The sequence below is a fragment of the Canis lupus genome, chromosome 7 (genome assembly GCF_048164855.1).
Source record: "Canis lupus baileyi chromosome 7, mCanLup2.hap1, whole genome shotgun sequence".
Taxonomy (NCBI): Eukaryota; Metazoa; Chordata; class Mammalia; order Carnivora; family Canidae; genus Canis; species Canis lupus.
In genome coordinates this window covers 47,720,487-47,748,351 of record NC_132844.1, presented here as the reverse complement: position 1 = coordinate 47,748,351, position 27,865 = coordinate 47,720,487, and the positions used below count along the sequence as shown (strand labels likewise).

Sequence of the window (27,865 nt, the reverse complement as noted above, 5' to 3'; positions counted from 1 at the left end):
TTTTGAAGTCTTATCTTACAACTTTTTATTTTGTGTTTTCCTTAAGTAATTGTTATAGATATAGTGATTTTACTGTTTTTGTTTTTTAACTTACATATCAACTACCTTTAATGCATTTGCTTTTCCAGTGAGATTTTTTCTAAGTTTCTTCTAGTTATGCCTTTTCTTAAAGAGGTCCCTTTAACATTTCTTGTAAGACTGGTTTATGATGATGAACTCCTTTATCTTTTGTCTGGAAAAGTTTCTGTTTTAATTTTGAAACATAACTTTGCCAAGTAGCATATTCTTCATTACAGGTTTTATGCTTTTTTTCCTTTTAGCACTTTGAACATATCATGTAACCCCCTTCTGGCCTGCAAAGTTGTTGCTGAAAAATCAGTAGATAGGCTTATGGGGGTTTTCTGATATATAACTAGTTGTTTTTCTCTTGCTGCTTTCAAAATTCTATCTTTAATTTTTGACATTTTAAGAATTTTGTGTCTTGATGTGACACAAAATTCATCCTATTTGGGGCTCTCTATGCTTCCTGGACCTAGACGTTTGTTTCCTTCTCCAGTTTAGGGCAGTTTTCAGCTATTATTTCTTCAAATAAATATTCTCCTTTCTCTTCCATTTTGGACCCCTATATAAATGTTAGTACACTAAATGTCCCAGAGGTCCCTGAAATTATCTTCATTTTTTTTTAAATGTTTTATCCTTTTTGCTATTCAGCTTGGTTGATTTCCACTACCCTTTTTAAGGTTGCTGATCTGTTCTGCAACCTGAAATCTTCTGTTAATCTCCTCTACTGTACTTTACATTTCAGCTATTATGGTCTTCAGCTCTGATTTTTTTTCTTTCTTTGTTGAAGTTGTCACTGTGTTTATCTATTATTGGTAGAGTGAGCATCTTTATGACCATTATTTTGCACTCTTTATCAGGTAGTAGATTGCTTATCTCCTCTTTTTTGTTGTTCTTTTTTTTTTTATTTTTTATTTTTATGATAGTCACACAGAGAGAGAGAGAGGCAGAGGCACAGGCAGAGGGAGAAGCAGGCTCCATGCACCGGCAGCCTGACGTGGGATTCGATCCCGGGTCTCCAGGATCGCGCCCTGGGCCAAAGGCAGGCGCCAAACCGCTGCGCCACCCAGGAATCCCCTGTTGTTCTTTTTTAAGGTTTTATCTTGTTCTTTTGTTTGGAACATATTGTTCTGTCTCCTCTCTGTGTTTCAGTGTATTAGGTAGATCAGCTGCATCTGTCATTCTTGAAGGAGTAGCCTTATGTGGAAGGTATCCTTTAGGGCCTATAAGCACAATCACCCCAGTTACCAGAAGCATGTACACCAGGGGTATGCCCTGTGTGGCTGCGTGTACCCTCCTGTTGTAGCTGGGTCATGACTTCTGCAGGCATGCTGTTGGTTGGGGCAGCTACCTAGAGCGGGAACTCCTTACAGGCTGACACTAGGTGTGATGGGGTGGGAGCCACTTTGTTGGTGCATCTGTTAGGGTGGGCAGGTTTGCAGGGTAATGCTGGGGCTGGGAAAGCAGTGAGCAACATTGATCAGAGTACCAGAAATGGTGCCCATCAGCATTACCAATCCCAGATAAACCTCATATAGATTCCTTTACTTGTGGTACATGTCCAAAATAGTAAATCTCCTTCATGTATGCCAGAGTGCTTTTCAGATTGTTGCCTCTGTGCTGGGTTGTGGAGCAAGTGATTTTGCACACTTTTATATTCCTATAACCGCCTGACTCTCCCAGAGTTAAGTCCCACTGATTTTCAAAGCCCAAAGTTATGGGGGCTTGTCTTTACAGTTCTTGTCCTCAGGGCTGGAGTAACCAACGTGGAACTTAAAGCCCTCACTCCTCAGGGACCTTTGCATTTGTGATCTCTTTCCCACTTGTATGTTGCTGCACCAAGGGTGTCTGTCCGGACCAGACTGTGCCTTTGTCTCCCCTAACCATCTCAGTGTGGCTTTTCCTTATATCTTTAGTTGTGGAAGAACTATTCTGCTATTCATTGAGTTGTGAGAGAGAGTTGTTCTATATGTAGTTGTAGTTTTGGTGTGTTTGTGGGATGAGGTGAGCTTAGTATCCTCCTACTCCTCCATCTCAATCCAAGAATCTCTGTGATGACTGTTGAGCATTTACAGTGTGGCTGAGTCCAAACTGAGATGTGCTAAAGTCAGTGGTGTATTGGTAAACCAGCTCTCGGTATAGGTTGGGGGGAGCCTTGATTTATGGCATTTGCTGATTTCCCTTAATGTAAGTTCTCCTGCTGTGGCCAATTTTAAACTACCAAAGTGCTTTAAAACCCTGACTTGTGAAGTGATAATGCGCAGTCAATTCCCAGAAGCCAATTTGAGTCAGCCCTAGTACCTCACTTGTAAGTGTAAAATATATACCTTTCCAAAAATTTAAGTGAAAAAAGAGCATTATAAAATATTAATATTTTTGTATTGATTACATGTTGAAATGACAATAAACAAAATTGAGTGAAATAAGTTGTCAAAATAAATTTCATTTGTTTCTTTTTACCTTTTTAACTGTAGCTAGAAGTTTAAAATTACAGATGTCATTCATTATATTTCTGTTGGAGAATGCTGCTCTAAATAGTTACATAGGACTATATAGCCCTTGGGACTATTAAGTATTGAGTGATTAAGTTCTATTTCTATATCATCTTTTAATATTTGCTTCTAGCATACAATTGTGTTTGACCTTTTACATTCAGTAGGTCCTCTTACATGTTGACTCATGTAAGGCTACTTATTTTTCAAGTTTTTTAATTGAAATGATGCATTATTTACAAATATACTTCTGCACTAATGTTTTTGAAACTTTTTTCTCATTTCAGGTTTTGGGTTTTTTTAAGAGAGGAAGAAAATTGTTTTAGTTTTCCTCAGCATAACCATTAATTATTTTATTTTATTATTTTATTTTATTTTTTATTTATTTATGAGAGAGAGAGAGAGAGAGAGAGAGAGAGGCAGAGACACAGGCAGAGGGAGAAGCAGCCTCCATGCCAGGAGCCCAACGCGGGACCCGATCCCGGGACTCCAGGATCGCGCCTGGGCCAAAGGCAGGCGCAAAACCGCTGAGCCACCCAGGGATCCCCCTAATTATTTTAAAAGTAAATCTAATTGGTGCTTTCAAGAAACTTAATAATGATATTAAAATAATGAAGTATGTACAAATGTGTGTGTGTGTGTTTTGGTTGTGTTTTTTTTTTGTTTTTTTTTTTTGTTGTTTTTTGTTTTTTGTTTTTTTTTTTTTACTTTTTGAGAGATTGGTTAACCTTTCTTTTTCCTAGTACAAGAGTTCTCAAGAAGTTAGTGACCATATTAAATCTAAAACTGGCAAATGCCTTTTAATGAAGAAATCTTTCAAAATGGACAGTTTAAGAGACAGAAGTAACACTATGTCAAGAAGATTTTATAGCAAGGATAAACCTCAATGACTGCTTACTCAGTGTTCACATAAATCTGAACTACCTAAAACTCCTATGATTTTCTTAGGTTAGGAGTACTTGTCAATAGATAGTATTCAGTCTGTCCATTACTTTATGAACAGTAACTGCTTTTAAGAGTAGCTCCTCTATTTCATCTCTAGGAACATCTCTTCTGATTTATGAGAACAGTACTTATGTTGCTGCACTTAGCTTTGCTTTTTTGTAGTTGGAAATGCATACATTGTTCTTGGTAAATCTTACAACTGCATTAAGGAAAAATTTGGAAGTTGAGCATTAGACATGGTGTCAGGAGGATGTAGTTATATTTTTGGCTTTATCATAAAAATCACTGAATATCTAAATGTATTTCTGTGTATATTCTTCCTATAGATTGAAAATAAATGGTCATTTGAAGATTAATTTTGTTCAAGTGTTTCAAAGAAAAATCACTTTAAAGTCAAATAATTTGCCATTGTTAACAAAACCTATTGAAGTTTACTTTTATTAAAATATAAAACATAGTTTTTCTTAAAAAGAAATTTAATACTGTTTATATATTATTTCTTTTTCTTTAATTATTTCATTTGTTTGTGATGTGAGCAATTATATCTATAGAGGCATTTCATTCAGTAGAATTTGATATGGTCACTTATGATTCTTGTAATAAAATCTAGTCTCTCAAATGAGTGGGAAATATCAGAGCAGGTGACAGAACATGAGAGACTCCTAACTCTGGGAAATGAACAAGGGGTAGTGGAAGGGGAGGTGGGTGGGGGGATGGGGTGACTAGGGTGATGGGCATTGAGGGAGGCACTTGACGGGATGAGCACTGTGTGTTATACTAGATGTTGGCAGATCGAACTCCAATAAAAAACTATACGAAAAAAATCCATTCTCTCTATAGATATAACTGTTCTCCTAGCTTAATTCTATTTCATGATCAGTTTTATAGAATGTTCACTCAGAGCCTTCCCCCCTTTCCTTAATGGAAAGGGGGGAAGTGTTACAGATTCTTAGTCAATTTTAGCTTTAAGCCATTTCAAACTGTTTGGTATTGTTTTCCACCAGTTGACAATGTAGTTCATGTTGGTTTCTGTTTCTAAATGTATATATACATATATATGTATGTATATCCATATATGTATATATGCATAAATGTATTTGTGTGTTTGTAAGTTCTTGCATATATGCAAATTTACATGTATTTCTCTCTTCATCCTCTAGTCCTTGAAAAAAACCTTTAAGTGACAGATTTATTTTCTATTTCTATTTTAACAGCTGATATAATACATTTTTTACAAGCACGATATTTGAAAGTTACTATACTAAATTAGTATAAATATTTTTCATCATTTCCATAAAGATCATAGGACATAGAGATTCTGAACTGGTTTGCAATTATATTAGGCACAACACAAGCACAGTTTTAATGGGTAAGCAAATTACAGGATTGAATGTTTAGCAGTACTTTTCTCCAGTCTCTAAGCAGATTTTACTTATGTGTTCTCACTTCTCCCTTCTTCCCTTTCCTCTTTCTTCTCTTTTCCTTCCTCACCTTAATTCCAAGCTCACTTAGTTGATATTCCTTTAAAGCTTAAATTCTTTAATCCAAATGTTGGTATTAAACTGAACTAAGGAATTCAGGGATCCCTGGGTGGCGCAGTGGTTTGGCGCCTGCCTTTGGCCCAGGGCGTGATCCTGGAGACCCGGGATCGAATCCCACATCGGGCTCCCGGTGCATGGAGCCTGCTTCTTCCTCTGCCTGTGTCTCTGCCTCTCTCTCTCTCTCTCTGTGACTATCATAAATAAATAAAAATTAAAAAAAAAAAAAAAAGGAATTCAGTATTTTAGGTGGCAGTTTAAATAGCTTCTCAAGAATGCTTTTTTTGGTACCTATAATTAATGATTCAAACTTTTATTCAAATATAGTAAGTTAAAAGACAAAGAGAAATGTTCAATATTAGCATTTTTATATTGTGGAAAAAAACATGATAGGAAGAAATACAATATGATTATCAAATTTGAGTGTCATACACCTTCCAGAAAGCCTCACTTCTATTTAGTAGTTGGCTGATTTGTGAGAATATTTCAGGATTTATGAATTGTGGCATAGTACATTTTCCAACTGAGGAGGTTCACATTTTAATCAGATTCTCTAAGGCTTCTCAAAGATCTAAAAAAAGCTATCAGCATCCTTTTTTCTAATGTGTTTGCATATGTACATGAAGACATTTAGAGAGCTGATAAGTAAAAAAAACTAGAACAATATCTGATAGATAGTAGCTTATGGTCACGATCATTATTCACGCTTTTTTCCATCCCTCTCCCTGCAAAAACTAACAGGCAAAAAATAATTGGACTATGTTACAGATTTGGTTCACTGTGGTGATTTGTATGTGCAGGGTTTTCATTGGGGAGGACTCTCAGGATCAATATCTGTCAGGGAGTGAAGAAGGCAAGATTGGGCAGAAAGAAAAGTTTGTCTTTAGCTGATCTTTCAGGGAACTCAGAAGCCAGAATGACCCCATAGAGTTGTCTCTAGTTGGAGCAAGGGCTCTTGGCCTTTATACCACTGCATCAACCAGTCATTGGATTAGGCTGCTCTTCAGAAAGGAACAGCATCTGGAACAAAATGGCTTTCTTCAAGCGAGGGGACTTCTGCTGCAAGCTATCAGTCGTCAACACTCTGACCCTGGAGAAATGTGTTTGTTCTGAGGAGGAGGGAATGTGAACAGCATACCACTGAGTCTACCATACAGTCTCCAGGAAGTGTGGATGAAACACTAAAAGTTCAAGCCAGAAATCAGGAAAATATTCAGGATTCTTTCCTGGTTTGAGTGTTCTTAAATCTATTTTCTTTCTTCTCCCTGTCTTCCATAACCTAGGATGTCCTGTTTTCCGTCCTTTTTCCCCCTAAGAGTCCTTCACACTATGCCAAAGTTATCTTTTCTAATATAGTTTAATTTCTGGCCATCCTCAAACACCTTGCTGTCAAGTTTCTGTGCTTCCTTTGCATGTTATTTCCGGTGTCTGGTTTATCCTACCCCTTTCTTTATCTTGATTATTTTTACTCATTTATTACAGTTTGGCTCAATTGAGTCATCCCCTGAAAGCTTTGAGCACTTTTCCTCCCCTTCCCCTGTAACATCCTGTTTGTCTTCTTGTCTGTCCTCCCGTCTGGACTCATTGAGGCTTTATCTTTCCTGAAGGCAGAAATGGTATCTTTCATCTGAATAAAACCAGCCCCTGACCACCATGCCTAGAGTTCATTATAAGAGTTTAATGAATGTGGGCTGGATGAATGACTCAAATCAGTGCATGGTCTGAAAGCTTGTCTGGAAGGTGTTGGCAGAGGCTGCTCTGTGTTTGCATATATTAGTGTTTGCCTGCATGTGTAGAACTATATATAGCAATGGCAGATTTCTGCATTTGGATTCAAGTTAATGTGATAGATTATTTTCATTCTCTCCTCCAAAAAGTCTTCAGATGTGACTAGAGAAACCTCTCAAGCTTTCTTAATGCCTTGTGGAAACTAAATCAGTAATTTTTTTTTCCTATGGTACTACACTCCCCTCACTGCCCCCTCAAAAAAGAAAGAAAGAAGTGAAAAGCAATTAATTGAAAAGGTTCTAGTAAAAGTGCTCTAAGACTGATTTAAATAAAAGTAAGTTGTTTTGGTGAGGAAGGATTTCTTTTTTCAATAAACATTTACTGAGCACTTGACATATCACTGAGTTTTCAATATGTTCAAATCTGGAAATAGAATGATTAAGAAACTGTTTAAGAGCTTTTAGTCTAGTGGAGCCAAAAGGCATAATTCAGTATATAATGAAGTATGATAAGTGCTTTAATAAAAATACACTTAAAGTGCTAGCTGTAAAAAAAGAAAAAAAAAGTGCTAGCTGTAGAATCAGAGGGCTAAGAACTGCTGAGGAAGAGGTGTGATCTCTGGGAATGCTTCCTGTAGGAAGTGATCATTGGATTGTGTTTGAAAGTTGAGTAGGAGTTTCCCCAGGAGAGGGAAGCAAGGCTTATGAGGCAAAAGGAACAGCATTCATTCAACATCAACAAAAAACAAGATGATGACTGTATTCCAGTTGCTATGTAAGCCACAAGACCTCTGCCTTTATGGAGCTAATATTCTAGTTGGGGAGACAGACCGTGAACAAATTAGGTGTGGTGAAAGGAAACTAGACGAGGAAATAGGATAAGACTTAGAGGAGGTGTGTGTAGACAAGGTTGTCAGGGTGTGTTTCGGGGAACTCTAGTCCTGGGAGAAGTATAGAAACACGTTCTGGAGACAAAAGTTTGAGAAACATCATCCTGATAAATCCTGCTGTAAAAGAAACCTAGATAATTCTGGATTGAACTAAACCAAAAAAAATGCATTAGATGAGAAAACTCTGAGTCACTAGGATTTTCAGAGCTAAAATTCCAAATGATACAGTGTGGGAGAACCTGGACCAGAGTGTAAGGAGCCCAGTGGCCAGGCAGGGCAGGGCAGGAAAGAGTCCCAGAGACGGAGACTTGGGGCCTGATGAACAAGGCCTTTTAGATGATGATGAAGTTTGCTACCCATTTTCGGGTAGGAGCCAGCAGTGTCAGAATTAGATTTGATTTCAGAAAAGTTACTGTGGTGGCAGTTTGAAAGCTGTCTTGAGTGAAGAAAGAATAAGTCATGAAGCTTTACAGTAAAAAAGAGAGCGATTAGGACCTGAACAATGGGGAAGAAAAAGTATGTTTTTAGAGACATTTGGAGGTAGAATCGATTCAGTCAGATAACTATGTTTATAGAAAATGAAGAATGAGTCAGAAAACTTCTTGGCATGTAATGTTTTAAACGAATGAAAGTACATCTTCAAGAGAGGGAAACTTGCCCCTGATCTGCCAGTAAATGAAGGTCACAGCAGAGTTGTAAGGTGGTGGCTGGCTAAGCTATGCTGAGTGTGTGAGAAACAGGAGCAAAGTAATATGTTCAAAAGTGTTCCAGACTCTGCATCTCTGCCACATTTTCTTTCACCCTTGAAATAAAGGACGGTTAGAAATGAAGTGGAAAAATATCAGCCAGTCTGCTTGTGAAAGGTTGAGCTTTTAAGGAAGAAACAAGCTCATTATCACTTTTAAATAAGACAGAATATGACCTTGAATTAGAGACAGATTAACTGCCTGTCTAATTGGTGAGTACAGCACACCTAGCTATACAGCACTCCACTTGCTGAAGCCAAGGACAGGCAGGTGGCTCCATTCTGCTGCCAGAGAATCATCTGGACCTTGTTGGCAGGCACTGAAGCTAGAGGCACAGAGGAAGCTGCGGATGGCAGGGAATAGTAGAGAGCATTAGGAAGAGAGAAGGAAGTGTGGCTCAAAGTTATAAAATGTTATCTATATTTCTATCCAGTGGTGTGTGTGTGTGTGTGTGTAAATATAGATTTCCCATCAGTATTTTGTGTATCATATATTTGTCAACTAGCTATATTGCCAGTCAGATAAGAAAAATATCAACAATTTGCTCCTCTTCCTCCAACTGCAGGGGTATCTTGGTTAGCTACTTTATTAGCATTCAAAACCAAAACAGTTATTTGTTTTGAGGATAATAAAGTAGTAAATGAAGTGTTATTAATGCTTTAACCAAACTTAGCAAATACAGATGATTTCTTGTAAAGATGACAAAGTGCACTGTTTAAAAAAAAAAAAAAAGAAGAAGAAGATCTAATATTCTTCATTGGTGGACTTTAATCAGCCAGTAAAAAATAATTAAAAATACAGAGAGCAAAGTTAAAGAATATTAGTTACCAAAATATAGTAGTTTGATATCACTATGCCTCCTAATTTTTTCTTAGCCTTTTGATTACTGATGAACTAGAATAGAACAATAAATGGATTGTTATGCTTGACATTTTATACTTTGGTCTGGAAATATTGGCATTAAAATTTTTAAAAAGTCAAATTACTATTTGAGCAATAGTCTTAAATCTTGTAGAAATTTTTTTCTTTAAATTTTTATTTTCAAATAAGCCTTTTTTGATATAACCAAACAATTTGAACAATCATATTTTTCTAAAGCAGAGTTAGAAGAACTTCTAACCTAGGCATCAGAATTGACATTTATTTTGGTATATATTAGAGGAAATTGTGGTGTGCTTCTTTCTTCCAGAATGGAATACGAAACACCTTTTGTGAGCTGTAGGTTATACTTTGATGTTTATAGGCCATGTAAAATAGTAAGCTGTGGACTCCCGTTTCATTTAACCTCATCCCTTTGGCTTTCTACATTTTTCTTCTACCTGGTCCTTTCATTTTCCTGTTTTCCTGTTTGTTTCTTTTTGTCTCCTCCTTACATTTTTTCCTCTTGATGAGTTTCCGTCACCTGTTTTATTTCTGACCTTGGCCAGTCTGTGTCTGCTGAACTCCAGCCTTGTGGAGCTTGTGAGCAGAGAGGCCAGTTTAGGAGGATGGTGGTTTGATCTTGAGAATCTATCTGGCAAAACAAACACTGTCAATAAGTACTGTTGCCTAACTACATGTTCATTCTAGCTTCTCTACAGAATTTTATTTTCTTTAAAAAATTTGACTGTCAGGGTGCCTGGGTGGCTCAGTCAGTTGAGCACCTAACTCTTGATTTTGGCTCAGGTCATGATCTCAGGGTCATGGGATCAAGCCGTGTATCAGGCTCTGTGATCAGTGTAGAATCTGCTTGTCCCTCTCTTTCTCTCTCTCTCTTTTCTCTCCTTCTCTCAAATAAATACAATCTTTAAAAAAAATTTAATGTCTTTTAAATATTCCAACACAAAAAAACATATATGTAAACAAGCACATTATGAACTAGCTCCCCATGTGCCTCTCCCTCCCAAAAGCATTTTTTTTTAATGATTTTTATTTATTTATTCATGAGAGACACAGAGAGGCAAGACACAGGCAGTGGGAGAAGCACACTCCCTGTAGGGAGCCTGATGTGGGACTCGATCCCAAGACCCCAGGATCATAACCTCAGCTGAAGGTAGGCACTCAACCACTGAGCCACCCAGGTGCCTCCCAAAAGCATATCTTTAACAAATAAACAAGAACAAAGTTAGGTATATAAGTTCAAAATTGACACATTATAAAATATTGCCACAGCCAATATTTCTTCATTCTTGAAAACATCAAAGAAAAATTTTAGTTTCAAAGAAAAGCACACCACTTTTGGTTTTAAACCCTAAATCTTTCTCGGGTTCACAGTAGTCTGGCTACAAGTCAAGCATATAGGTCCAATGGCCTGGGACATGTGCTCTTCTTTTAAAACTTAGCACTTCTAAAAAAAAAAAAAAAAGATTACTTGAATTATGACTACACACAAAATATAAATTCTAAATGAACCCAACCATTGCTAAGACCCAATTTCAAAGAACAAGAATGGCTCAGTAATCACAATCCTCTTGCATGTCAACCATCAGTGCTTAACCATCCCTGTCTAGCCTTAGTGACTTAGCAGTGAGCATTTTCAGCATCTGTCCATTAACACACAAGTGGTCCACCTTCAGAAAAGCAGTCTTTCCAAGGATATGTAAAACATTGTGAGACCATACCTCCTGACCCCTAATTCTTTTCCACGGTCTATCTCAGGCATCTGTCCTTGGATTTTGGTGTTTCTTTGCCAAGTTTCTATTTTTGCTTCTATTTCACAAACTGATTTTGGGTGTATTGCTGATCCCTCAATTCTCTTTCTCTTGATTTTTAGCTTTGTATTTCCTGTCTTGGAGTCATCCAACCCATCAACAAATTATACCAGTACCATCCTCAACATGCCTATATACTATCTTAGTATAGCATTTGCTAGTGAGGTTTATATCAGAAAAGTTAAGGAAAACTAGGTGCAGGAAAAGTCCTGAGTTGTACTTCATATATAAATGACACAACATCAGAATCGCTTGCTGAATATTTTGAAGTCCGAGGAGGGGGTGTGCATCTAAGGTGTTGCTGAACCTTTGAGACATTTTACATGTCCTACTCACAGGCTATTGTGTAAGAAGCATATTGTTTAGTGACTAGTAAGTGGTATTTTTAGTATTCTGCATTTATTTTACATGATAGTTTGTTACATACTGCATTTTACTGAGATTTTAAACTACTTAGATTTATTTAGGAAATCAGTTGGAGAGGAGAGGGGTTGAGTGACAGGTCTTGAACTACTCTAAAGCATCAGGGAATAGGTTTTGGTTGAGCATTTTTGTGTAGAACAGCTGTTTTTCAAAAACAGTTACAGCCAATAAGTGGGGAATGCAACCACTTCTAACCACTACTCTTATCACCCTGTCCTAAGCCAACATCATTCATTTGCTGGATTCTTGTAATGAACTCCCTGTTTGCATCCCTACTCTAGCCTTCCCAGCATAGTAGACAGAATATTAGGTCATGTTACTCCCATGCTAAGAACATTGTAGTAGCTCTGCATTTTACTCAGAGAAAAAAGCCAGACTTCATTTATTGGTCCACAAGATCCTGTTCTTCCTTTTTTTTCTCTTCCTTTATCTCTATGATCTTGATTATAATGTTAAATTCAAGTACATATGTTTATTAGCTATTGAAGTTTTTGAGTTATGTTTCACATAGTCCTCTTAAGGAAAACAAAATAATAAATTGCATAGGATTTTTAAATTCTTCTCACAGTAAATGGCACTCATTAGATAGACACCCCTATTTTAAGAGGATATATTTCTTCCTCTCTGAAATGAGGATAATACCTGCCAGTAATACCTAATCTCCTCAACGTAGTCTTTCTCTTGGATTTTTTTCTATTAGTTCATTTATTGTCCCTATATTTCCCTTACTTGATTTTCTTCTTCTTTCCCTAGATCCTCTCTGTAGGCCTAAATATGTCTGTCTTTGAATAGCTTTTCCAGCTAATGAAAAGCACTCTATTGTCTTTTTCCCCCATTATACCATTACATATGCTCAGAAACTTTCATTTACCTCAAGTATGCTGTAACATTATCAGCAAAATTATTTAAAGATGGATGATGGTTGAATGATTTATTTCTAGATTTGTAAGAAATTTCCAAATAAAACCTCATTCTAGAAAGATAAAGCAAAAGGGAAAAGGAAAATTAAATGATTTTGGTTAAGGAAGACCCTTCTCTGGGAGCAGGAGGTATTGATCTGTGATTAATCTAAATTTAATTTTGATGGAACCTGAAATTTCACAATACCCAAGATTTTCTTACATTCTGTGGCTTATATGTCAGTTTTCCATAGTAAATTTTTACATATGTGTATGTCGCCCAACTAGATATTTTTTATTTTTATTTTTTAATTTGTGTTTATTAATATGGGGCTTGAACTCATGATCAAGAGTTGCACACTTTACTAATGGTGTTAGCCAGTCACCCCAACAGTTTTTAAATGTTTCTTATAAGTATTAACATTATAGCATGTTTCCCAAACATATAGATTAGAATATATGTATATAATGTTATGTTTACTTTGCAAGGAACATGTTTAAATATATGTATTTAAGTTCCTCTATATTTAAATATATATATATCAAGAATATGTATATACAGAGAATATGATGTTGGATTCATTGTTTTGTTTTTACATTAAAGAGCTTTATTATACACCACACAATTGAGCTTTTTGTTTATTTCTGTGAATTCATTTTCTCCTCAGGTAATTTGTGGTATCATTTAAACTTAACTAGAGTTTGAAGTCTTTTCTTAAAAATTGCAATTCACAGATGGTCCTTCATGGTACCACTGCTGTTTGCCAATAACCAATTGCAAGTTCATCTCAACACAATTTGAATATCTGTGTGTAAAGGCTTTGGAGAATATGAGCTTGGAGTATTAGAATTACTTTGAAAACTTTGTGGCTTTCTTCATTTTAAAAAATTTGTAGCCATTTATTTTAAATTGATTTATTTTTCATTCCTATCTAATAATTCAAGAACAATGGACAGGTCAAATAGGCAGGATCCTGGGTGCTGTGATTGATTGGCATTTACATAGGCCTTTCATATAGGATTTAATAAAAAGCCGAAATTGAGAAATGTAATCTATAAGACAATCAGAGAAAAGCTGTTCTTTTAAGCACATTCTTGTCAGGATTGTACGATGCTCACTCTGTAACTGTAATAATTTTGTGTATCTGTCAAAAGATGTAAGCTATATTCAATAATGAGGATAGCAGGAATTTGAGGCTTCACGTACATTTCTTGTTGTTGCAGGAAGGTCAGCCCTTTGAAAAGGGATAGAAATGAACATTTCCCTAGAATTCTGTTTCCCTTCATTTTAGGCTATCTCTTAATTCCAGCATTTTACTGCATTTGATAAGCAGGCCAAATATACATTTTATTTATTTGGTAGGTGGGGGGTGATGAAACTTTACAAATTTCAGCTGGCATTGCACTTGGCTGATAAGAACAGAAGTTTGTACCGCTCTGAAGAGATTACATGAAGTAGAATTGGAAAGCAAATTGTATTTACAAAAGATAGGATGATGTTCCTAATAGGTGTCCAGAATAGACTATTCACTCTCATATTCTGCTGAGCTTTACTAGAAATAACTTCATTTCAAAAAAAGAACAAATCTGATTAAAGGTAAAAGCATTCCTTCTCCAAAGATACTCGTCCAAAGGTCTTATATTAAATTTTCCTGATGGGTACACAGCTGTACTTTAGGCTGTATCTGTATAAATTGGTAATATGGAAAATAAAAATAATCAAAATAGTATATGCTTTATGCACCAGTCATTTAGATTACTAGATTTATATCTATAATTTTGGAAGAGATGTTGCAATATGATGTTCTGACAATAACTGTCAAAGTCATAATACTGGGATCTATTTTCATCTTGTTGTCAAGGTAAAGTTATTGAAATTCATAGTTGGTAGGTCAGAAAGATCACTTACTATCTCTTGTCATCTGTGGTTTAATGCTGACCTAAACAGCTACTGTATAATGTCAAAATTATCACACAGTGTCCAGGCTGCAGAAGTACAACATGTTCCATGATTTAGTGTACTTCCTGTCTAGAATAAAGATTATGCAAAGGCCAAAACAACCATGAGCTACAATGGTTTAGAGAAACTTAGTTTCTAATTTTGCTTTCTCTTTTTCCCATTCATTTTAGATTTTGGATTTAGTAAAAGGGACACATTACCAAGTAGCCTGTCAGAAGTACTTCGAGATGATACATAATGTAAGTACATTTTTAAACTTTATGACCTAATTCTTTGTTTTTTTGTTATTCTGTGTTTCTTTCAGGGATTTTAGTTGCAGCAATAGAAAATACTCCAGCTATTTTCACCAGAAAGGGATTTATTACATGGTATTAGGTACCTTATAAAATTTCTAGAAGGGCCAGCGAATTAAAATAGGATGCTACCAAACCAGAAACATTATAACTAGGAGAAGCTACACAATGAGAAAACCTTACTTTACTATAGCTGCCACCCACCACTTCACATCTAGAGATGAGACCAAAGGTCAGTAAACTTTTTCGGCAAAGTGCCAGATTGTAAAAATTTTAGACTTTATTGTCCATATGGTCTCTGTCAAAACTGCTCTTCTCTGCTTTTGTAGCCAAAAGCAGCCATAGATGGTATAAAAATGAGCAAGCATGGCTGTGTTCCAGTAGAACTTTATTTACAAAGACAGATAGTGGGCCAGATTTAGGCCTTAATTAGCCAACTCTTGGAATAGATCTAGATTATTTGCCCCAGGTGCCTAGAAAAACCAGAGGCTTTTGCTTTCTTCCTTGTAGAAAATCTGATTGTTTTACTTGTGGCCACCACCTCTATGTTACTCTTACTTCTCAAATCTCATATTTACTGCAGAACCTGTTACATGTAGGACCACCAATTGCAAGGGAATCAGGGAAATATGTCTGGTTTTTATCTTGCGAGCCTCTTTCAGCATGCTTCTGTAGTACAGCCATACCGTGAAGATACAATGCTTCGGTTCTAGACCATAACAATAACATGAGTGGAATGCATTTTTTGGTTCCCCAGGGCATGTAACAGTCACATTTCCATTACACTCTAGTCTGTTAGGTGTGCAGTAGCATATGTCTAGCAAATGTACGTACCTTAATTTAAAAATACTTTATTGCTCATCTGAGCTTTCAGGAAGTCAGTCTTTTTGCTGGTGGAGGGTCCTCCCTCCATGTTGATGGCTGTGGACTGATCAGGATGGTGATTGCTGAAGGTTGGGGAAGCCACACCAATTTTTAAAAATAAGATGTTTGCCACATCGACTGACTCTTTCATGCATGATTTCTCTATAGCATGCAATGATGTTTGACAGTATTTTGCCCATGGTAGAGGTTCTTTCAAAATTGGAGTCAGCCCTCTCAAACCCTGCTGCTCCTTCCTCAACTAAGTTCTGAATTCTTTGTTGTCATTTCAACAGTCTTCACAGCGTCTTCACCAAGAGTATATTCCATCTCAAGCTGCTCTCTCTGCTTGTCCATAAGAAGCAGCTCCTCATTTGTTCAAGTTTTATCATGAACTTGTAGCAACTCAGGCACATCTCAGGCTCCACTTTTTTTTTTATTTTTTTTTTTAAGATTTTATTTATTTACTCATGAGAGAGGCAGAGAGAAAGGCAGAGGCATAGGCAGAGGGAGAAGCAGGCTCCCTGCGGGGAGCCTGATGTGGAACTTGATCCCAGGACCCTGGGATCACACCCTGAGCCCGAGGCAGATGCTCTACCACTGAGCCACCCAGGTGCCCCCAGGGTCCACTTCTAATTCTAGTTCTGTTGTTATTTCTACATCTGCATTTACTTCCTCCACTGAAGTCCTTAACCCCTTAGGTTATCTTCTCCCAACAGCCCAACCTGTTAACGTTGGTATTTTTACCTCTTCTCACAAATCACGGGTGTTCTTAGTGGGATCTAGGATGGTGAATCCTTTCCAGAAGGTTTCTAATTTACTTTGCACAGATCCGTCAGAAGAATCACCGTGTATGGCAGCTATAGCATTACAGAATGTATTTCTTAAATAGTAAAACCTGAAAGTCAAAATGACTCCTTGATCTGTGGGCTGCAGAATGGATGTTGTGTTAGCAGACATGAAAATAACATTAATCTTGTTGTACATCTCCATCAGAGCTCTTGGGTGGCCAGGTACCTTGTCAGTGAGCAGTTTATATATATATATATATATATATATATATAATTATATATTGTTCGTTTTGTTTTATTTTTAAGTAATCTATGCCCAACAGGGGCTTGAACTCATGACCCCTAGGTCAAGAGTCGCATGCTCTACCAACCGAGCCAGCTAGGTTCCCCCAGTGAGCAGTAATATTTTGAAAGGAATTTTTTTTTTCCTGAGTTGTAGGTGTCAATAGTGGGCTTAGAACATTCAGTCAAAAAAAAAAAAAAGAACATTCAGTCAACCATGTTGTAAATATACGTGCTGTCATCCAAGCTTTGTTCCATTTACAGAGGATAAGCAAAGTAGATTTAGCATAATTCTCAAGGATTATTCCAAGGATTTTCAAAATGGTCAGCATTGGCTTCAACATAAAGCTACCCGCTGCATTAGCCCCTAAAAAAAGTCAGCCTGTCCTTGAAAGCTTTGAAGGCAGGCATTGACTTTTCCTTTCTAGCTGTGAAAGTCCTAGGTGGCATCTTCTTCCACGATAAGGCTCTTTCATCCACACTGAAAATTTGTTGTTTAGTGTAGCACCTTTAGGAATTCTCTAGGCTAGATCTTCTGGATAACTTGCTGCAGGTTCTACATCATTCACCTGCTACTTCATCTTTCATTTCCAATGTTATGTATACAGCTTCTTTCCTCAAACCTCATGAAACAACCTATGTTAGCTTCAAACTATTCTCTAGCTTCCTTACCTGTCTCAGCCTTCATAGAATTGAAGAGTTAGGGCTTTGTTCTGGATTAGCTTTGGCTTAAGGGAGTATTGTAGCTGGTGTGATCTTTTGTCCAGACCAGGAAAACTTTCTCATATCAGCAGCAATCAGGCTGTTTTGCTTTTTTATTCATGTGTTCACTGGCACAGCAGTTTTCATTTCCTTCAGGAACTTTTCCTTTGCATTCAAAACTTGAGTGTTTGGCAAAAGAGGCCTAGCTTTTGGCCTGTCTCAGCTTTCAACATACCTTCCTCACTAAGCTTGATCATTTCTAGCTTTGATTTAAAGTGACAGATGTGTAGCTCTTCCTTTCACTTGAACACTTAGAGGCTGTTCTGGGGTTAATTGGCCTAATTTCAGTATTCTTGTAGCTCAGGGAATAGGGAGACCAGAGGAAAGGGAGAAAGATGGGGGAATGGCTAGTCATTGGAGGAGTTAGAGCACATACAACATTGGTTATCAATTAAGTTTGGCATCTTGTATGGGCATGGTTTCCAGCACAATTACAGTAGTAACATTAAAGGTCTCCATAAGAAAAAATAATAATAAAGTTTGAAATATTGTGAGAATTACCAGAATGTGACACAGAGACATGAAGTGAGCAATACTATTAGAAAAATGGTGCCTATAGACTTCTTCAACTGCAGGGATGCCACAAACCTCCAATTTGTAAAAAGTATCTGGGAAATGCAATAAAACAAGGTATGCCTGTATAAGTCCTACTAGTAGCTTCTGAAAGGTGTAGAGCAAGGGTCACAAACTCAGAGGCCTACAGCGGTCAGGGCAGCTAACCCAAAAAAAGTACAGGTGGCTGAGATTAATATGAGAGTATGGAAGGAATTATGGTGTGCTAATGAAATCACATCCGTTAGGTGCATTCACATTGACAGAACATGTCTGCAGGTGCAATTCAGCCCCTCTACCCCCTTGTTTGTAACCACTGGTCCTGATCATGGCTTCCTAACCTAGGACAGACATCTAAGAATAGACATGAAAGTCCATGCACTTCTTGAAACATTTTTATCTGCAAATATATCTGCTTTTTTTTTTTTTTTTTGGAGTCTGTTATTAGGTTGCCAAGGGATCCATCCATGACCCTCCCCAAAAAAGATGTTCAGCTACCATTCAGTGCTGTTTTAGAATCATTTTTATCTTTTCTAGTTTTCATGAAATAATTTTTCTAATTTGGTTATATATTAGTAGTATTTCTTACATTATAAAATATTTCATAGGAAAAATATACCCTATAATATTACCAGTAATTAATATAGTATTGTCAGCTAACATCTGTAGAACCCTTCACACATACCAAGCATGCCACTAAGTACTTTGGCCACATTAGGTTGGTTTTTTTTGTTTTGTGTTTTGTGTTTTGTTTTGTTTTTAAGATTTATTTATTTATTTGTGAGAGACACAAACAGAGAGAGAGGCAGAGATACAGGCAGAGGGAGAAGCTGGCTCCTCGCAGGGTATCAATCCTCGATCCCGGGATCACGACCCGAGCCAAAGGCAAGCGCCCAAGCACTGGGCCACCCAGGCATCCCCACATTAGCTCTTTTGATCCACACTATAATACTACAACTTTTTTTTTTTTAAACGAATAAAGTTTAGAGAAGCTGAACAACCTATGTAAGGTCATACTGCTTATAAGGGATGGACTTGTATTTGAACCAGACTGCCAAGTAACTCATTAAAGCTTACGAGCCTAACCGTGACTGTGGACTTACAGAATCTGATACTGTATTTGTAATAATGACTGTTGAGGTCACTAGCATTTTCCTGTCTACATTCATGATCCAACCACCATACTTTATGTTAAAAAAAATCCAAAGCCACATACTTTATGTTAAAAAAAAATCCAATTCTGTATGATTTACCTGAAGTACCACAGCTGGCAAATGGGAGATCTGGAGCTAGAACCCCCGGTCTGCTGTGGGTCTTGTCTTCTATTACACCTAACTGTTGAAAATATAACCATTATTTAAAAACCTAAAAACTGTTTTCACAAAATCTAAAGGACTAAATAAACATCAATAAAATAGGAGACAAGCACAAATTCTCAGTTTTATGAGTATAGAAATCTCACCAGATAAGCCCTATTCGTTTGGTTTTTTGTTTATTGTTTTTTTAAGATTTTATTTATTCATGAGAGACACAGAGAGAGAGAGAGAGAGAGAGAGAGAGAGGCAGAGACATAGGCAGAGGGGGAAGCAGGCCCCATGCAGGGAGCCCGCCATGGGCCTTGATCCTGGGTTTCCAGGATCACATCCTGGGCTGAAGGCAGCAGCACTAAACCGCTGAGCCACATGGGCTGCCCTCGTTTGGTATTTTTAGCACCAGTTTTGCATGACTTTTTGCTTAAAGACCATATTCCTTAATTTGTCTGCATAGCTTGAGAGATTTAATTTCATATGTGTTCTTAATTATTTGTGGACCCTTTAAATTAGAGACCTCAGAACTTCCACAGACTGAGGTCTATTATTCAACTTCTTTCCTTGTTTTTAAATAAGATATGAAAATTAGATTTAAATATTGAGTTTGGGCAGCCCCAGTGGCACAGCGGTTTGGTGCCGCCTGCAGCCTGGGGCGTGATCCTGGAGACCCAGGATCGAGTCCCACGTCGGGCTCCCTGCATGGAGCCTGCTTCTCCCTCTGCCTGTGTCTCTGCCTCTCTGTCTTTCTCTGTGTGTTGCTCATGAATAAATAAATAAAATCTTTTAAAAAAAAATCTTTATTAAATAAATAAATAAAATAAATAAATAAATATTGAGTTTGTGACATAATCACCAAAAGCAAGAAAAAATTTTTTAGTTCTCAGATCCGCTTTTGTAGTATCTCATTCTTATAGGAGTATTACTATTATGGCCAATTTTAAAACTTATGTTAGATGAATGAAGATATTGAAAATACATTTGTCTAAATCCTCCCACATATAACTTAAGCCACATAAAAATCAATGGAATAAAAAGGCTGTTTGAATTCACTAGATGTCTCATTATAGATTTTTAGTTGTGAACATGTATCAGTATTTCTCATTTAATTTCAAAATAAGATCCATTTTTATTGTCAGTTTTCTTCCATCCTGCCTGCCCCTGTTAATAATTTTTTTTAAGCTATGTTTATTTTCCTGAGGACTCTGTGATCAAACTCATTTTGATGAAAGTTTTGAAAATGAACCGGTTAATTGATACCATTTACAGCAGCACTATGATAGTTCCATATGGCTTTTTTGGTAATACCAGCTGCCTCATTATAAGCTGTCATTGCAAAACCTCTTGATTAAAACCCAAACATCCCATAGGTAAAACAATATTGCTTCCATTCCTTCAAAATCTACTTTTGCTGTGGCAGAAATATGGACCTATGTTTCTGTGAAGGTCATTGTGTGCAAAACATGTTGATTCCAAGCAAACGTTTGAGATTTAGTTAGATGTCAAAATCTGGCCTGCTTGAAATCCGTTTTCTTCTCTTCAGTGTTTTTAGGGAGCAGTGTTTTATATTGTAGTGTATTTTTTTCTTGTGATTTACTCCCTGTGTAAATGAAACTAGGCCTTGTGTAGATTAATCTCTGAATTTTAATTGAAAATCCTTTCTTTAGAAATAGATCTCCTTAGGCACTGGGTCATTTTTGATACTTATTTTCCAAATAGCTGAGCATAATTTTTTTCTTACCATATAAATCTTTACAGAAATCTTGCTAAATTCTATCACATTTTCCTGCAATCTTGAACAGGATATACCAAATACAATTCAGCTTTTTTATAATACTCAGGGTCATTATTATGGGTATCAGTTAGGTTGCTGGGCTAGAAACCATGATTGTGTCTTACTTGAATCACTACAATAGCTTCCTAACTCATTTCCCAGTGTCTACAACATGTGTACCATTCCAGTTATTTCCTCTCCACATAGCTGCTAGAATTATCTTTAAAACAGGAATATGATTACTTCAACAAAGTGTTTTAAAGAAAGACAACAAAAACAAACCTTTATTTAAAGGGCTTCCCAGTTGCTCTAAAGATGAAATCCAAAATCAGCAATGTAGCCTTATAAAGGCCTCTCCACTTCATTTCCTTCTCCTGGACTCCCAGCTACACTGGTCTTATTTCACCTTCTTTATAGTACTTCGGGACTTGTAAGCTAATACAGCAGCATGAAAATGCATCACAGAATTTCCATCTCTCAATAGTGAACAGTGTACAAAACTAATAAAAAATAATCATCAACCACAAAGGAAAACATCACCAATACCAACCAATTAAGAAAAACAGCAAGGAAAGAAACAAAAAATTCTCAGTGTTTCCATATCTAGAATGTTCCTATCTTATTTATTCATGAGAGAGAAAGAGAGGCAGAGAAACACAGGCAGAGGGAGAAGCAGGCTCCATGCAGGGAGCCCAATGTGGGACTCAATCCTAGGTCTCCAGGATCAGGCCCAGGGCTGAATGTGGCACTAAACCGCTGAGCCACCTGGGCTGCCCAGGTTCCTATCTTTTTTAAAAATAAAGAGTAAAGGAAATAGCTGCTGACTTTTAAGCAGAAATAAGTGAAAGTGGGGGATTTCAATGGGGATAACTTGTATTCTCTATTCTTTCTTCTAATTTGATTTTGAAGTAAAATCTGTTTTCATTCTGTTAGAGTCTGGGGGGGCAGTGCAGGGAGGAGCCTAAACCAAAGCTAATTTTTCTGAAGATGAAAGGTAACTAAATGGCAGCTTCCTTCAGCCAGAAATAAAAGGGAAAGAAAACATTCCAAAGACAAAGAACCTCTCTTAAAAGAAAATACAATGCAGTATACAGAAGGAAACTCTTCCTAATTTTCATGCTACCAAGCAATTTAATTAGATCGTAAGTTCAGTAAAATGAGTTTATTAGCAAAATGAGTTAAGAAAGTATAATTGGAGACCTAAGAGAGCAGCTGGAAAAGCCAAACATCACATAAAAACATGATACGTGCCCTCATTTCAAGGCTGCTGTCACTGTTTTAGTTGGTTAATAAGAGCATTAATTAAAATGGAATAAAAATATGTACATTTTTTAAACAATATAGTATAAGGTAAAACATTTTAAAAGTCTTTAATTCATCTTTTGATGTAGGGCAAGGTCTCTTATTTGAGTAGAGTCTCGGGATTAGAATTTAACCTTTTTTTAATTAATTAATTTAAGATTTTGTTTATTTATTCATGAGAGGCAGAGGAAGAAGCAGGCTGCCTGCAGGGAGCCCTATGTGAGACTTGATGCCGGAGACCCCCAGATCACACCCTGAGCAAAAAGCAGATGCACAACCACTGAACCAACCACTCCAATATCTCTCAACTTGTTTTTTAAATAAACTCTACTGACAATACACCATCACCAATTTCCAGTTCAGGCTTCTTTAAAGTGGGAGAGGAAGCTAATGACACATAGAAAACAATATACTCTTTGTCCCTTTCCTTTGGGGAATTCACCTTTTTTTTTTTTTTTTTTTTAAGTGACTTGCCTTTCTTGAGTCTTTGCAAAGCAATTATTTCAGAGTTCATAGAACCAACAACTCTCTTTTTACACTCCTATTTCCTTGGTTTTCCCCGTGGCAGCCTTATGACGTAGCAGATATTACTATAATTAACTCCATTTCATTGACCAAGAAACTGAGGCTTAGAAAGATGATCATATTTCATTTTGTCCAAGTTAAAGTCTAATAATTCATTTCAATCCAGAGAGTCCTCTTCTGTGATGATAGATGTACTGAGAATTTTTTTTTTTAAATTTTTTTTTTTTTTATGATAGTCACAGAGAGAGAGAGAGAGGCAGAGGGAGAAGCAGGCTCCATGCACCAGGAGCCCGATGTGGGATTCGATCCTGGGTCTCTAGGATCGCGCCCTGGGCCAAAGGCAGGAGCCAAACCGCTGCGCCACCCAGGGATCCCTGTACTGAGAATTTTAACAAGTTGAAACAAGGTGTAGAAAATCCCCAATGTATAATTATACCACAAAGTGCTAGATTCTTTTTACATGAAATAATACCACTGTGTTTTTTATAATCTTTATAGCCAAGTTTAACTCCAGAAATAATATTATGATATGACTGTAAGTTTATTTGACTTTGCATAAAACCTCCTAAAACAGATTTCAGAGCAACTAAATAAATGACCTAGTCAGATGTCCTTTAAGTCAGACAAAACCAGTAACTAGTTCTATGATTTTGCATAAACCATGTAGTCTCCTTAGGCTTTGTTTTCCTAGTTTGTACATGTAGGAGGTTCAGCTTAAAGGATCTTCAAGGTCTTTCCAATCTCTAATGTTCTTTATTTATAAAACATAAAGCCTTCTGATTGAAATGTGTTACACAATAAACTTTTCATGAAACATTCTGTAAAATGCAAACTTTATATTGGATCTCCCACTTTTTAATGAATTGGGTGAAAAATCGAATATAATAAAGTTCACAAATGACTCTATTGTTAATAAAAATTATAGATTTATCACAAAACATTCAGGAAACATTTTAAAATTAAGCAGCAAAGTAGCAGATAAAAATGTGTTCTTAGTGATCTGAGTAATAACTCTTAAAATGAACTAGTCTGTATGCTATCAACCTGAAGTTACTATCAACAACTGACTGAAGAAAATCAGAATCCTAGAGTATTCAGGTAGGTATTACCAGAAAATACCTTGTTTGTTTATTGGTTCCCTTGTTAAGAGGGTTAATTCTGAGCATGACAGCAATTCTTTTAAACCCCTGCTAACCTGTTTTAATCTACCATAAGATTTTTAGTGACTCCCTGATGCCTACAAAATTAGGTCTAAACTACTTAACTCTGGTTTTCAAGGCTCTCTGAGGTCTGGCCCCAGCCTGTCTTTCCAACTTCCTTTCCTGTTATTCCCTTTTATATGCCTTTTCCACCAGGCCATCTGATCTACTTGCTTTACAGGAGAATTCCTTCTTTGCTCATGCTGCTTATAATAACCTTGACCTCATTATCCCAGCTTTGCACTCCCTCTGTCTTCCCAAATTCAACTCATATAGCACTTCCCTTACAAAGCCTTCCTTGATCAACCCAACCAGAATTTCTCTCTCATGTGGAGCTAATAAGCCTTTATCTATGACCCTTACCACTTTACTCTTCAAAATATTTTATTTATTTATTTGACAGAGACAGAGACAGAGAGAGCACAAGCAGTGGGGGTGCCAGGGAGAGGGAGAAGTATCTTCCCTGCAGAGCAGGGATCCTGATGCAGGGCTTGATCCCAGGACCCTCAGGTCATGACCTGAGCCAAAAGCAGATGCTTAACCACTGAGCCACCCAGGTGTCCCATGTATCACTTTGTTCTTGATAGAAGTTTTTAAGTGTATGACTTATTAGGCTGGAAATTTCTTTATATTTGGTTTTAGGCAAATACATTCTTGTGTGCTGAAAAACTACTAGCTCATAATGTAGCCTTATACACAGTAAGTCTTTAATTAATATGTGACTGGTACACACTGGTTAGTTCCGGGCTCCACTTAACAAATATTTAGATACCTACTGTATGCAAGTCACTTCAGTACAAAGAGTGAGACGTAAAAAGGTTGGTAAATATAAGACATATGAATAGAGAAAGTGTAAGGGCTTCTCAGTTTGTAAAAAATTTGAAGTGAAATATCCCCTAACAACAACAAAAAAACCGACAAAGAAGTAAAGTTTTTTTTGTTGTCAGCTTCAACTGTAGAAGGCAGAGAGGGCAGAGATTTGACATTTGATCAACTTCATCTGACTCATTGGTTGAATGGAAGGAAAGTGACTGGTGTAGGAGGTTCATACTTCCAGAGCTATCTTGCTCTTATGTCACACCCCAAGAATTAGTAAAGGTTTATACATTTTAAGGAACACATGTGTTACGAAATTACTGACCTTGGCACAAGGACATGACAGCAGAGTATACTGGTTCGGAGCATGAATTCTGCTAATTCATATCCTATCTCCCCTACCAATGTGTGGTCTTGGGCAAGTTGACTTAACCTCTCTCTAACTGGAAGAATATTGATAATCTATGTTCATAGGGCTCTTATGGAAGTTAATTGAATATATACCTGTGTATGAATGAATATGGCATGTGTTTATGCCATTTAGGACAGTGTCTGGCACATAGTAGGCATTCAGTAAGTGCTTGCTAATATTAAGGAATATATTTTTCTTTGCCATTAAATTTTGGAATCAAAGTTAGGAAAAAAAGTCATACTTGTTAAATCTTCAAAATAAGAAGCATTAATACCATTACAAAGCATCATTGAATATTAAAGGCAAAAGGTAATGGGTAATTTGAAATTTAAAGTATAGTGATAGTATTTGACAAAAGAAATAACAAAACAGGGCAGCATGGATGGCTCAACGGTTTAGCACCGCCTTTGGTCCAGGGCGTGGTCCTGGAGACCTGGGATCGAGTCCTGCATCGGGCTTTCTGCATGGAGCCTGCTTCTCCCTCTGCCTGTGTCTCTGCCTCTCTCTCTCTCTCTCTCTCTCTGTCTCTCTCTCTATGAATAAATAAATAAAATCTTAAAAAAAAAAAAGAAAAAGCAATGAACCTGGTCATGTTTGCATTAAGCCCCATTGAAAATTACCAAAAGAAAAAGATTTTCTATAAAAAGTAAGAGCAGGGAAAGCCTAAGATTGGAATGAAGAAATTATATTAGGTTGCTTTTTCAGTGTTTATATGAGATTAGATATGCCAGACTTATAAATATACTGTAAAATATGAATGGTATCAGGGACCAGTAACAAAATATTGTCTGTTTATATCCACTCCCTATGGTTCTGGAATGTTTAAGAATTACACCCTCCTTTTTTTTTTTTTTTTTTTTTTTTGACAAGTGTTTATTGACAGACAATATGGCAGGTATTATGCTTAGCCCTTTGAGATGTTGAGTAGAGGTAGAGATGAAGTAGAGCTGGATAGGGAATTGGAACTTGGTGCAGAGGTTCAGGCTGGAAATACAAATGTAAGAGACATTAATGTTTAGGTAGTAGGTGAAGCACTTTCTGAAGGAAATCACCTAAGTAGTGGATTGAGAGTTATGACCGGGAACTACCTGGATCCATGTTCCAGGCACTAAATAGTTTTTTAGCCAGGTCTAGAATAGTTTATGAAGCACCTTTATTTATACCTTTGCTATATACTAATATGATAATACATTTGCTTTCTTACATAGGTGGATGATTGTGGCTTTTCTTTGAACCATCCTAATCAATTCTTTTTTGAGAGCCAACGGATTCTAAATGGTAGTAAAGACATCAGGAAGGAATCCATCCAACCAGAAACTCCTCAACCCAAACCAAGTGTCCAGAAAACCAAGGATGCATCATCTGCTCTGGCCTATCTAAATTCCTCTCTGGAAATGGATATGGAAGGACTAGAGGATTACTTCAGTGAATGATTCTTGAGCCCTTAGGAACCTTTTTTGTCACTAGCTTTCATTTCTTTCAAGATTTTGCCTGTTTCTTTTTTAACCTCTGTCTATTCCCTCTACCCCTCCCCAATTCATCCGCTGAAAAGCAGGCTTATAGGTAAAAACAAAGACCGACACTGTATTTTGCTTTGACAGAAGGGAAAAGGAAAAATTTCTCTTGAAATCTAATACTTGTTTTTGGAGATAAAACAGCTTTCTAGACTGGTTACCCTCCCCTAGAGACAATAGAACTAAAAACAACTTATTTTGACCCTTTTCATTATTTTTTGCCCAGTCCTTTTTTGGACCATTTTTGTTAATAAATAAATCAAAATGTGTATTAGTGTGTCTGTAATTGTAGGAGTCATATGTTGAGAGGAGGTGTCCAAGATGGTGGCATAGGAAGACCCCGAATTCTCCTCTTACCCAGGACACACCCAGTCTACACCTACACATACAGAAGTTCTTCCTGAAGAACAGAAGGCTGATTATAGCTTCTGCACAATGTATAAAGGGGCCACGCAGAGGAGTGTAGAAGAGTTGAAGACACAGGAATGATGGGAACTCCACTCCCAGTGCTACAAACTGCAGTAAGAAGGGAGAGCACTGAAGACCTGGGGTGCAGGTTCACCCATCCTGGAGCACAATAATAACAACAAAAAATGACTTTAGACTATAAGTGAAGGCAATACATCATTAGCCCTAGAGCATCTGCCAAGCAGTATGGGAACTGCTGGAAGTTGTCTCCAGAATCAGAGGTGCTGGTGAACAGCATTGTTTGATTCCCCTCTATCTTGATAGTGTAGACAGCAGCAACATCCTGGCACTCCAGCCAACCTGTTGTCTCAGTGAGCCTTGGGCCTTTAGCATACCCCAGTTCCAGCCATCCCACCAAAGCTGCCCCAGTGTGGTACATATCAGGACATCCCTGGGCTGTGCCCACTATATGTCAACTACCTTGCCAAGGTGGCCCAGGTGCAAAGCATGCCAGGACACCCCTAGTCAGGGCTGGCTTCAGCTTCAGCCGTCCCACCAGGACAGCCCCAATATGGATAAAGCCCTACCCCATACCTGCCCTAGGTCTAGCCATCCTGCTAAGGTGGCACCAGTCTAGAGCACCCCAGCACTCCCTGGCCATACCCACTCCACCTCCAGCTATCTGGGCCAGGGCAGC

At 37.3% G+C, this 27,865-nt stretch overlaps 1 protein-coding gene across 1 annotated transcript in view; it reads left to right on the top strand.

Annotated features, from left to right (window-relative positions):
• PRIM2 (DNA primase subunit 2) overlaps positions 1-27,029 on the top strand; it is a 306,340-nt gene extending 279,311 nt beyond the window's left edge. Inside the window, exons 13-14 of the mRNA XM_072832482.1 lie at positions 14,541-14,609; positions 26,455-27,029. Coding sequence (XP_072688583.1) covers positions 14,541-14,609; positions 26,455-26,679 — 294 coding nt within the window. The 3' untranslated portion in view covers positions 26,680-27,029. The remainder of the gene's footprint in view (positions 1-14,540; positions 14,610-26,454) is intronic.
• Positions 27,030-27,865: the final 836 nt, after the last annotated feature.